General features: G+C 32.8%; 1 protein-coding gene across 1 annotated transcript; it reads left to right on the forward strand.

Moving 5' to 3' along the window:
- The first annotated feature begins 7350 nt into the window (after positions 1-7350).
- LOC103431537 (cytokinin dehydrogenase 3-like) lies at positions 7351-10429 on the forward strand. The gene is made up of 5 exons (XM_008369701.4): positions 7351-8019; positions 8515-8642; positions 9040-9315; positions 9478-9746; positions 9990-10429. The coding sequence occupies exons 1-5, from the start codon at positions 7425-7427 to the stop codon at positions 10279-10281; spliced, it is 1560 nt and encodes a 519-aa protein (XP_008367923.3). The 5' UTR covers positions 7351-7424; the 3' UTR covers positions 10282-10429.
- Positions 10430-11738: the final 1309 nt, after the last annotated feature.

Below are 11738 nucleotides of genomic sequence, written 5' to 3' on the forward strand. Positions count from 1 at the left end.
AGCCTCCACCATGCAAAGTTCACCTTACCTTGCAAAATAAAATAAAAATCTATGAATACACAGATTAATTACATACCAGAATCTTTAGCGTTGGATCATCAATTGCATATTTCCAATCCTTCATTTATCTGATGTGTGCCCTACCTACACCAAATCATAGTTGAATTTCCGTTGTTTATTGGGCATTGAATAACTTAAAGGTTGTATGATAATACTTGCATCTCGCATATGGAAAATGCACAAATCTCTCCTCTTATGGTTAATGTATCTTTATTATATAATTTTTTAATCGTTTAGTAATTCAAAAGTATCAAAGAAATAGATAGTTCATTATGAATATGTTACTTGGTAGTTGGTATTCACACTATCGATCTGTTCCATACATTTAGATGTATACTCCGATTTAAATGATTTTTTTTGTAAGATTGTTCTTTAAATGAAAATTAACAAAATGAATTATTCTAGTCATAAAATTTATATAATGAAGATACTTTATTCGCAAGAATAAATTATATAGATTCTCCCATGAGAAGATGCAAGTATTATTCTCAATTGTGTAAGTCATCTCACGTCCCATCTAGAGGAGGATATGGGGGGTCCATATTTACAAAGAATATACTCTCGATGTTGGCCGCTCAATTATCACTGTTTCGTACAGCAGCACCACCATAATAGTATAATACAGACAGTATTCGTAGTACGGGAGCTATGATGTAGTTATATGAGCAAGTTGCTCATGTGGCTGTATTTTGTCAAACTTGTTTATGATTATTTTCCTCCTCCATCACGTAAGCGTAAAACACCATGTCTATGCATGTGCACCCAGCGTATAATCAATAAGCTAGCTATACAAGCTTCTCTATACGCACATATTTAAAAAAAATGTATGTACTAGAGAAGTTTTTATAGCTCCTGTTTGGCGTTGTTGGTTCTGATTTTGTATGTTCTCTGCATCGGCACTTTCGTCTTGTTTTTGCTGGAGCCCTATTGGGTGCCATTCTTTGTTCAGTTTGATTTTGCTTGGCCGAATTTTTTTGAATAACCACAACCAATCATTATTCTCTATACGCAAATATGTATATACATACATAATGTACCCTAAGTCCTAAATTATAAACCCTAAACCAAATGTGTATCTATATGGTCGAAATGTTCTTTCATCTTGTTGGACTACTATGGATACAAACCACTGATTAGATTCATGAAATGTGAACAAAATAAGGATTTTCTATTGTCGGACTATTGGCAAGAAAACACTACATTATCATGACAAAAATTCGCTTTATATAAAGATAATTTGAGTAAAAGTACAAGCCTAGCTAACAATAAAACGATTCCCCTTTTGCTTTTTCTGCCCAAATATGATGGTTTAATATAACTAAGTCTACAATTCATTTGATCTCACATCCCAAACCTTTCATCACCTTGTTACTTTAAGAAATAATTTTCTAAACTATGAAGGTTCGTTTAATAATCATTTTGTTTTTATTTATTTATTTATAAATGAAAGGAAAAAAGTGGATGAAGGGTGGTGAAAGAGATGGAGAAGAAATGTAAGGTCACAAAAAAAAAACTATAAAAACCAAAGATAATTGTTATTGGCACTCCAAAAATCTCATTCTACACTCCAAACTTACTATATTTGGAAAGAAAAATACACTTGTGAGGAGTGTAGAATGAGATTTTTGGAGTGCCAATAACGCTTCCCAAACCAAAAAACAAAACAAATGTTGAGTTGTTTAAGCCTCCTATATATTTGTTTTCATTGATTCCTCTTTATCTCTCCCCTTCTCTTTCATTATCCTTCATCTATGTTTCTCTCTATATGTATACTCTTTTCATACTTCAATCACAAAAAAATGAAATAAAAAACAAAAAATTATTTGGTTATCAAACGGGTCATAAAATTACCGTTTTCTTTCTTTTAACTTTAGAGTACCGTACATATGAACATACACTGCGTTAGTGGGAGCCCCTGTTCAACATACATCATATACTACGTATACTGTCCTGCTCGAACTTCATGGTTCATGCACGTATGGACGGATATGAATGTATAGTATGTGAGAGGAAATAAAAAAAATACGACAATAGATTTTGGCGGTAGGTGTGCATGCCATAGGTTTTTTGTTTCTTTGGACCACGAGATCTTGTATGCTAATTGACTTAGATCCCCATAAAGATTTTCAGAATCTTAGACAGTCCCCTCCACGAGGCCTATATTCATCTCTCTCTCTCTCTCTCTCTCTCTGTGACTCAGTCTCTGAGTTTAAATGCTGAAGAAGCGTAAAGATATCCACAAACTCAATGTCTGCGTTGCCATTTCGTTGTTAGAGCTGATAGGAAATTTCTTGAGATCCCCTCAAAGTCCACAATTTGACAAAGTTAGTCCAGATTCATATCTGCTCGACAACCAAATAAATTAGTGAATATATTGGGTGAAATATAATTGTCACCCATTTACTAATCAACGTAACTACTCCGTCAAAGTCGCCATAGATTGTTCAAGAATGAGAATTGACATGGGTCAATGGAGTGCGTTCCATGATAAATCTGCTTGATATTGATTGAGATCAAAATGAACTCAAAGTTCACCCGAATGCTTTGAAATCACGCAGGTGAATTAGTACTATACTTAACCAAGTTATATTAAATATTCTGTACATAAACAAAACTAAACTAATGATTTCTAATTTAAAGCACTTAATTAGATTATATGTTATAAAAGGGAAGAAAGTTGAGATTGTATCATAAAATTAAGGGAACTTTAACGAAAACTCTTGGTACTGTTTACTTTAATGAAAAACCACAATTTTACACAAAAAAATCAATCATGATACTATTTACTTTACTCTTTATTTTGTCCTTATCGTTAAAACTCAAAGTTTTCAAGTCATTTTCATTAGTTTTCCTTAAAATTAATATACAATAAAATGAAAGAAGTTACTGGCACTTTCAAAAAGTCATTCTACTGTCATCCATAGTATTTTTTTTCTAGGGTGACTTTGGATGCGGTCCCTATTTATCAACGTTCTTTTATTGAAACCTTGTTGGTTTTCTATTTTTTATTGAAGTTCCTAAAATTAACGCAATAATGCATTTCTATGTAGGTTATTATAATTTTTGAAAATTAAAATTTGATATTTGTAGTTATTTATATTAATGAGATTTTAAGTAAAATCCATAATTTGTTGAAAATATTAAAAGAAATTATACTTAAATAAAACCCATGATTTTTCATTACTTATATTAATGACATTTTACATACAAAAAGTTGGTACATTTTATACAAAAAAAGGTGACACGTTTTATATAATGGATACATTTCATAAACAAAAAAAAAAAAAAAAGGGGTACATTTTACACAAAAGAGATGGTACTTACAAAAAAAAAAAGAAGGTACATTTTACATATAACAAAGTGGTACTTTTTTAAAGACAAAATGAGTACATTATTAATAAATTATGGGTACAAATAAAAGGTCAAAAAAATATGAGTACAAATAAAAGTTTGAAAAATATGGACACAAAGAGAAATTAATATATGGGTCCAAACTAAAACTGAATAGAAAATTGGCACAATTTAAAAAAAGGGTTGCAAATTAAAATGGGTACAAACTAAAAATAAAAATATATGATACAAAATTTAGCCATAAATATAAATATATCAAATGTAACGTTTCTAACACTAAATGAATAATTTAGAAATAAAATTTAATTATCTTGATATGTAAAATATTTTATTATTGAAATAATTAATGATGTTTATTAAAACCAAGGGACCTTTATTAAAATTTGAAAATGAATAAGGTTTCAATCAATGAAATTGAAAAAAGAGGGATGTGAACCTAATTTCTCTTTTTTTGTATCCAAAATTTTTGCATATATAGGAGAAGTACATATTGACTATTTTAGAGTGACAGTAATCCAAATCCTTATAAGCACATGAAAGCCAATCACGGAGCCACAAAAGGAAACCCCGACCCTTTTGAATTTTTTTTCTCAAAGTCTTTGCATGTGTACATATATGAAAACTAAATCCCTTAAAATATTTAGGCTATGTTTAGGTAAGGAACTTCCAAAGTCACAAGATAGAGATCAAGTTCGTAACAAATAGATCATAAAATGTCGATAGGAAGGAATAGAAATACAGCACATGAGTATTACAAAGACATAAGGTGTTGTAGTAGTGTATATCTTCCTCACTTGGCCTAAAGCTCTTGTGTTGTTCCCGCATTGGAATTTTGGTAAGCCTTGCATGTGCTTATGAGGAGTTGGGTGACTCATCATATTACCAATTAGTTTTATTATGAAACCGCAACTTCTTCAAAGTAGGTTTGGCAAATGTAAAGCCCAACAGCCACACATGCTTCACATCATCCAATTTGTTTTGTTTACATGTTAGGTTTGAACTTTGTCATATGTAAAAAGGCATATGAAGATGTGAAGAAATGTCCCAAATAAAAAATTTAACATAAAATCTTCCCCATTCAAACATAACCTTAAACCTCCTCCTCCGCTTTTGCTTATTATTATTATTTTTGTTTCTCGAGATGTCATTACAATATTTCCTCACTGACATATAGTTCTTTAATTAATATGAGTATATTAGTCAGAATTCATCAAAAGATGTTGAGATTTCATCGTAATATTTCATTAATAATATGAGGAGTAGTTTAATTATTTTTTATTAGTACATGATGTCTCTTATTTCTCCGATTTAAGATTCATATTCTCAACATACCTAAGATTCAAATTTTCAACACTCCTCTTCATGTATAGCGAATTTTCAAGCCTAACACGTGATTAATACAAATTGGATGACGGAAAACTTCTAGCTCTAATAAAAAAGAGAAATATAATACAACTAACCTTCTCCTATATATATGCTAGCTCCAATAAAAAGGAGAAATATAATACAACCAACCTTTTCTGCCATATTTTCCATCCCTTTTTGTTAGGCAGAAGACCTAACTATCACTGTTTATGCATGTGATAAGTTGTACTTGGTTTTTTTCATTAAGTTTTGCGATTTTATAAATTGTTCCTCACTATAATAACCTAATTAACCTGACAACCTATCAACTTATATCTACACATTCTATAGATTCTCTAATTATTAGTTATTGTTTTAATTTATAAATTAATTTAGTTAGCTTCAATAATTAGGAATATGCATATGTGTTCAAGATTTATACGAATAGTACTAATATATGATTAGACATCAAGCATGGTGAGCATGCATATGTTTTCAAGATTACATTCTTAATTATATGATTAATACTAATAGAATATGGTTGTTTAAAAAAAAAAGTACTAATGGAATATGGATGCATGGTACCATGCATGGACCAGAGAATGGTGGAAGGTCTTGCCACCCGATAGGTCATCCTACCTGTGAGATCTATAGGTCAAAGATTATCTGTTGAATGGGGATATTTATTTGCTAGAGTACAGTCCAACACACATTTTTAATGAAAATCTTTGCGATCTGGAAATATGTTTGGCTATATGTAGGGTGGTGCCATATACATTTCATTTTTTACTTCTCACACTTTCTTTTAATTTTTAGTTATAAGATTGAATAAATTAAAGAAGATTAAATAACAAAAATCAACAAAAAATATGTAGGAAGTAAAAATAAACGTGTAGATAGCATACCCGACATGTAAACATGACAGTGCGAGAGTACAAAACCTGACCCAAAAAATAAATTGCCCAGAACACAAATAAATTACTATATGATTTATTCTTTTATATATAATAATAATGATAATAATATGTATGTTTCTGTTGCCTAGCATCACTGTATGAACTTGTACTCTATGATATAACTAAACAGGCTGGGACAAGTTCTGGTGAATTTTATACATCAGATTCTCTCGTGTGCATGCATGCAATTGTTTTCTTGCTATTTTTTTTTTATGAATGCATGCAAGATGCTGAAAAGTTATTAATTTATTAATAAAGTTATAATATGTTGCATGTCGAACACATTATCTTATCGTTTTAATTAATTATTACTGGCATCTGTTAAATAGAGGTGGAACGCATAGTATTTATGCCATTATATTTATGGTATATTTAGCATTGCTCGTTCATGATGGAAAACAATTGGATTAATTTAATATGCCAAGAAATAAGCATGCATGGTTATGTCATGTGTTTTTGCTGAGAAATTGAGATTATATAATTATATGCATTGAAACACAATGGAAGTTCGAATGACATATTAGACAAACACGGGGTGCATGTAATTATGCCCAAATTGACTTTACCCCTAACTTGTAGCTGTAGATACACACAACAAATCTTTCATTGAAGAAAAACTTTGATTTTGTCTCCCACTTTTGTTTTTGTTAAAAATTAAATCTATGAATCACAAAATCCATCGATGCCTTGATTCGTAAAGTTCCTCTGTATCCCCGAATGGAAAATCTTATAGATTCTTTTGATGATTACCAAAATTTGACCGCCATCCATTCTTAATAAAAAAAACGAGAGGGGGGAGAGAGAAAACAAATACACTAATAACGATTGAGTAACCATATATATTGACCAACCTTGACATTTCTTGACCTAGAGATCACAATCCAACGGCCAAAACGCAGCTAACTTGGTCTCCAATTGGCCCACAGATGAAGAAATCTGAACCCTCCAAATGGCCCACAGGGTTAATGGAGTTGGAATTCTGTGGGTGGCCATCATGCTCTCTAATGCATTCAAAAGACGCTTACAAAACGTGAAAGAGTGAAAACTTTTATTCCTATTTCAAAACTGACATGCGTTGCTGAAATAGATAGATTTTGCATAACGAGTTCACGTTTATTATGGAGTGTGTAAACAAACGTGTCAGCTATGTGAGCATTGGTTCTCAACTAAAAATTCAAAAGTATTTGTTTTTAAATATTACAATGTGGAGTAATGATAATTTTGGGTAACACTATCACAAATTTCTCCAAAATAAAAAGTTTGAAAGGCAAGTATTCCAATTTTCTCTAGTATTGCAATTCAATAAAACTATTTAGATACATTTGACTGATACTCTTTAATAGAAATGGACACTATAATTATAATTATAAGCATGCGAGTTTCACCTATATTAGAGTACTGTGTATCAATAAATATATTAATTTTATATATTTAAATAACATTATCCGTTTTATTTTCATGATTCCATTGCACGAGTAATTCGTGATATTGGAAGGAAAAACAACAGTGAGATCCAAGGCCTCGTCCTTGCGTATCTTTGAAAGAAAAAAAGTATACAGTAGTTAGGCCATGACGACGTCGTTGCGAAATTTCTACCTGGTTCTCATGCAGCTGTATTTGTCTATATATATGCACACCTCTGCCTTTATCTCCAAAACCAAACCAAACCCTCTCTCTCTCTCTCTCTTTCTCTTTCTCTCAACAGAACCTAAAATGGCTGAGAGTTTTCCCTTCCCAACATTTCTTATACTCATATTCTTGATCATTCTGAGCGGTCTGACTTTCACCATGTGTTATAAACTTCGTGACGATCCAGAAGCCATTAAATTAGCTTCTAGTGATTTTGGTCACATTCATAGATACAACCCAGCAGCCGTTTTGTACCCAGCTTCCATAAACGACATTTCAAGCTTGATCAAATTCTCAAACAATGTTTCGACTCCTTTCAGCATAGCTGCTCGAGGCCACGGTCATTCCACCAGAGGACAGGCCATGGCCCCGAACGGTGTTGTGGTGGACATGACCTCACTGACAAATTACCGTCCACATGTATCTGGAATTAGTGTTAATTCTTCTAATAATTCGGGTATTAATATTAATAATAATGATAATTACGCTGATGTGGGAGGTGGACAGCTTTGGATTGATGTGCTGCATGCCACATTAGAACATGGACTTACACCGGTCTCGTGGACCGACTACCTGTACTTAACCGTTGGCGGGACTCTCTCCAACGCTGGCATCAGCGGCTCGGCCTTCCGGTTTGGTCCTCAGATTACCAATGTTTATGAAATGGATGTTGTCACTGGTATGAATTATGTGAATTTATTTGTTCATTGTTTTTTTTGGTAATTAACTTATATATTGTTTTCTTAATCCATTTTTTGGTAATTGCTAATTTTCTAATTTCTGTTTTTGGTCATTGTCGTTTCCTTAATTGGTATCTCCACTTTTGTTATAATATTAATGTGTTTCAGCATAAAAACAACATTGTGGAATAATACAAAATATATGGTTGTTGTGAAACATGAATGTACAGTTGTTTCTGAACGCATTTTACTAACGTTTGAAGCTTGTCCATGGTCCCACAAGTTTGCAAAACGTTAAGGATAAGTTCACACCACCAGCTTGATCCTGATTATCAATTAGTGATTAACAATTTGTGTGACAGTTGCATCGAAGAATCATTCAAAATTAAGTCTAACTTACGGCATAATTTTTTGATTAAAAGTAAATGCAAATTTGTAACTTTGCATGCAAGCACTAATTAGGTTTGTGTGTATATTTTTCTTTTGTCTTGCAGGACAAGGGGGTTTTGTGACTTGCTCCCCACAAAAAAACTCTGAGCTCTTCTTTGGAGTCCTGGGAGGATTAGGTCAATTTGGGATTATAACTAGGGCAAGAATTGCCCTAGAGCCAGCACCTAAGAGGGTAAGTATATACTAGTTTAGCAGCCGGCTGCAGCCATATTCATATTTTGACTTGGACTTTCTCTAGCCTAGTCATATATTTTGTTCCCACTTTCACATAATTAAATGAATTCCAATTTGTGATGCTGATGAACTCAATAAATTAATATTGCACTTTTCAACTTTTCAATATAAAACGACTTGTCTATGTTGCTTAGAGACATGATCATCAAAGCCATTACATAATTAAGTTAAATTAACCTCTTAATTTAATCCCCTTTTCTTTCCCTTTTTATGTTTAGTGGTGGAACCCTATTAACACCATTTCTCCTAACATAAAAGTGTTGTTTACATGATTGATTATAATTTATATATTATATGTCTCAATCAATTAAATTTGGTGATCAATTTGTTTGTAGGTCAAGTGGGTACGAATGCTTTACAGTGACTTCTCTACCTTTGCCAGAGACCAAGAACGTTTAATTTCTCTCAATGGAAGAAAACAAAGCAACGCCCTCGATTATTTGGAAGGTTCACTTATGTTGAACCGGGGTCCTCCGGATAATTGGAGATCCTCCTTTTTTCCACAATCTTCTCACTCAAGAATTATTTCTCTTGTAACCAAACGTGGCATCATTTATTGTCTGGAAGTATCCAAATACTATGACGAGCACACTGAAACGACCGTGAAGAAGGTAAATGTTTTAATAAATAAAATAAAAGATTATGCGATATTAAGTTCATGGTTCCTTGTGATAATTTCATATATGCCTTGTATAGTAAATATGTGTGTCAAATTAAGTGCGCGCGACCCAAATTTTACTTTTAGTGACTATAATTTTTTTTTTTTGATGTAGGAACTTGAACTTCTATTCAAAGGGTTGAGCTTTCTTCCTGGATTTTTGTTTGAGAAGGATGTGTCTTATGTCGATTTTCTGAATAGAGTTAGAAGTGGAGAGGAAAAGCTTCACTCACAAGGACAATGGGATGTCCCTCATCCATGGCTGAATCTTTTTATTCCAAAAAGTAGCATCTCGGACTTTGATGCAGGAGTGTTCAAGGACATTGTTCTCAGGAGAAACATTACCACAGGACCAGTCCTCGTTTATCCAATGAACCGGACCAAGTAAGATTAATTTCTATGATGCACGTAAAATGAGAATTATTTAGGACCACATTTACAGACGGTCGGGTTTCCTCGTGATCCCACAAAGTGAGCACTTTCGTCTTTTTTAAAGAGGCCAAGTAAAATGACCGGTAAATAAATGTGGTCCAAATAGAAGCGTTACTCAATTAAATCGTAAGTTCCGCTGCCTTGATATTTGCACACAAATTAATAATTAACCTTTTTATGTTATTTAAATTGCAGATGGGATGATAGGATGTCAGCGGTTATACCTCAAGAAGATGTTTTCTACACCGTAGGATTTTTGCATTCAAGTGGGTTTGACGATTGGGAAGCATTTGAGGAGCAAAACGAAGAGATATTAGGGTTTTGTGACAGGGCTGGTTTAGAGGTTAAGCAGTACCTTCCTCACATAAAAACACAGCAAGGTTGGATAAACCACTTTGGCTCTAAATGGAAAGCCTTCCTGAAGAAGAAAGCTTTGTTCGACCCCAAGAGGATACTCTCTCCAGGACAAAGAATTTTCAATAATTAATCTTATATAATATGTTCGTTTAGTAAGCTAAGGTAGCTATAGTATTAGTTAAAATTAATTAAAGTTATCTTATTTTCATTGTTTTACTAGTAGTTCTTGTAAACTTGGTTATGATATGGTAAAATATGAATTTAGCATTTCTAATTAATTTGTTAGATCTTTTTCTTTTATTATGTTGGAGAATGTAGATGAAGTTGGTCAGTACAATATGCTATTTGTACACCCCAGTAGTTGTTAGATTCCTGCCACGTATGCCCTACAAAAGTAAAAAACAGGCTGGGTTCGGAAACCCTATTTAACGTCTAGCAGTCAATAATATAGAAGTTCACATACAAAAAAGGATAATCGGTTTTTTCTGCACTTAATGGACGATATATGGAAAAAGACAGTGCTGAGTTTCAACATGCCAACCCCTCATGGGACCCCTCTAAACAGCTCCATCGAAATGGTTCTCCAAAACTACAAGAAAACTATATTAATTCATGGTCATCAACAACAAATTTAATACATCCTTAAAACTCATAATATGGCTTAATTTACAAACCTAAGAATAAGTTATTCGAGTGAATGATCAATATCCCCTTTCTAACCTTTAATCAAAATCATTTCGCCAAACTAAATGCTTAATTTAGTGAGATTTTCATGTACATACTATACACTCTCACATAAATTGATCACATTTCAAGCGCCTTAAAATCGAATCATTTGAATCCATTATAAGGAGTTAACTATTTTCAGGAATTTCCCCATCGAAAATTGGACAAAACTGTTGGCTGAGAACTCTAGATATTCTGCTTTTTTAATAAAGTTATAGTACTGCAGTGCCAAAAGACAACTAATTAGGAACTAAGCTGGACTGACTTTAGTAAAGTGTTTAATGCAGTGTCGGACTAAGTAGCAGGATAATGAAAAATTATATCACATTCATCACCCAAAAAACCAAATTCGATGACTTGAGTCACTTGCCCAGAAAAGTAAAAATCACCCAACACAGCAATTTAGAACGAAGGAGTGACTATTTTCAGGAATTTCCCCATCCAAAATTGGACAAAACTGTTGGCTGAGAACTCTATATATTCTTCCTTTTTGCTAAAGTTATAGTACTGCAATGCCGAAAGACAGCTAGGGTTTTATTAATGAAGAGCAAATTAGATTGTTTTCCAACGCTCTCATTGCAGCCTGCTGGCAAGCAGGAGACATTAAAGTAGAAGCCACCATAAAATCTGGACTTTGCATCCTCTGCTAATGCTCAACTAATGAGTAGTAATAATATAATTAAGATGTTTTCTGAACTACTTAATTACAACTAAATTTCCCAGACAAGAAGAAAAAGCACATAATTGCTAGCAGAAAAAACATGCATCAATCCATTTGTTTTTTAAAGCTCCGTTTTTGGAAAAAGGACACCGTCTTTCCCTTTGCACTCGATCATGCTCTGCGATCCGCACGTTCACATA

The sequence above is a fragment of the Malus domestica genome, chromosome 15 (genome assembly GCF_042453785.1).
Source record: "Malus domestica chromosome 15, GDT2T_hap1".
Lineage (NCBI taxonomy): Eukaryota > Viridiplantae > Streptophyta > Magnoliopsida > Rosales > Rosaceae > Malus > Malus domestica.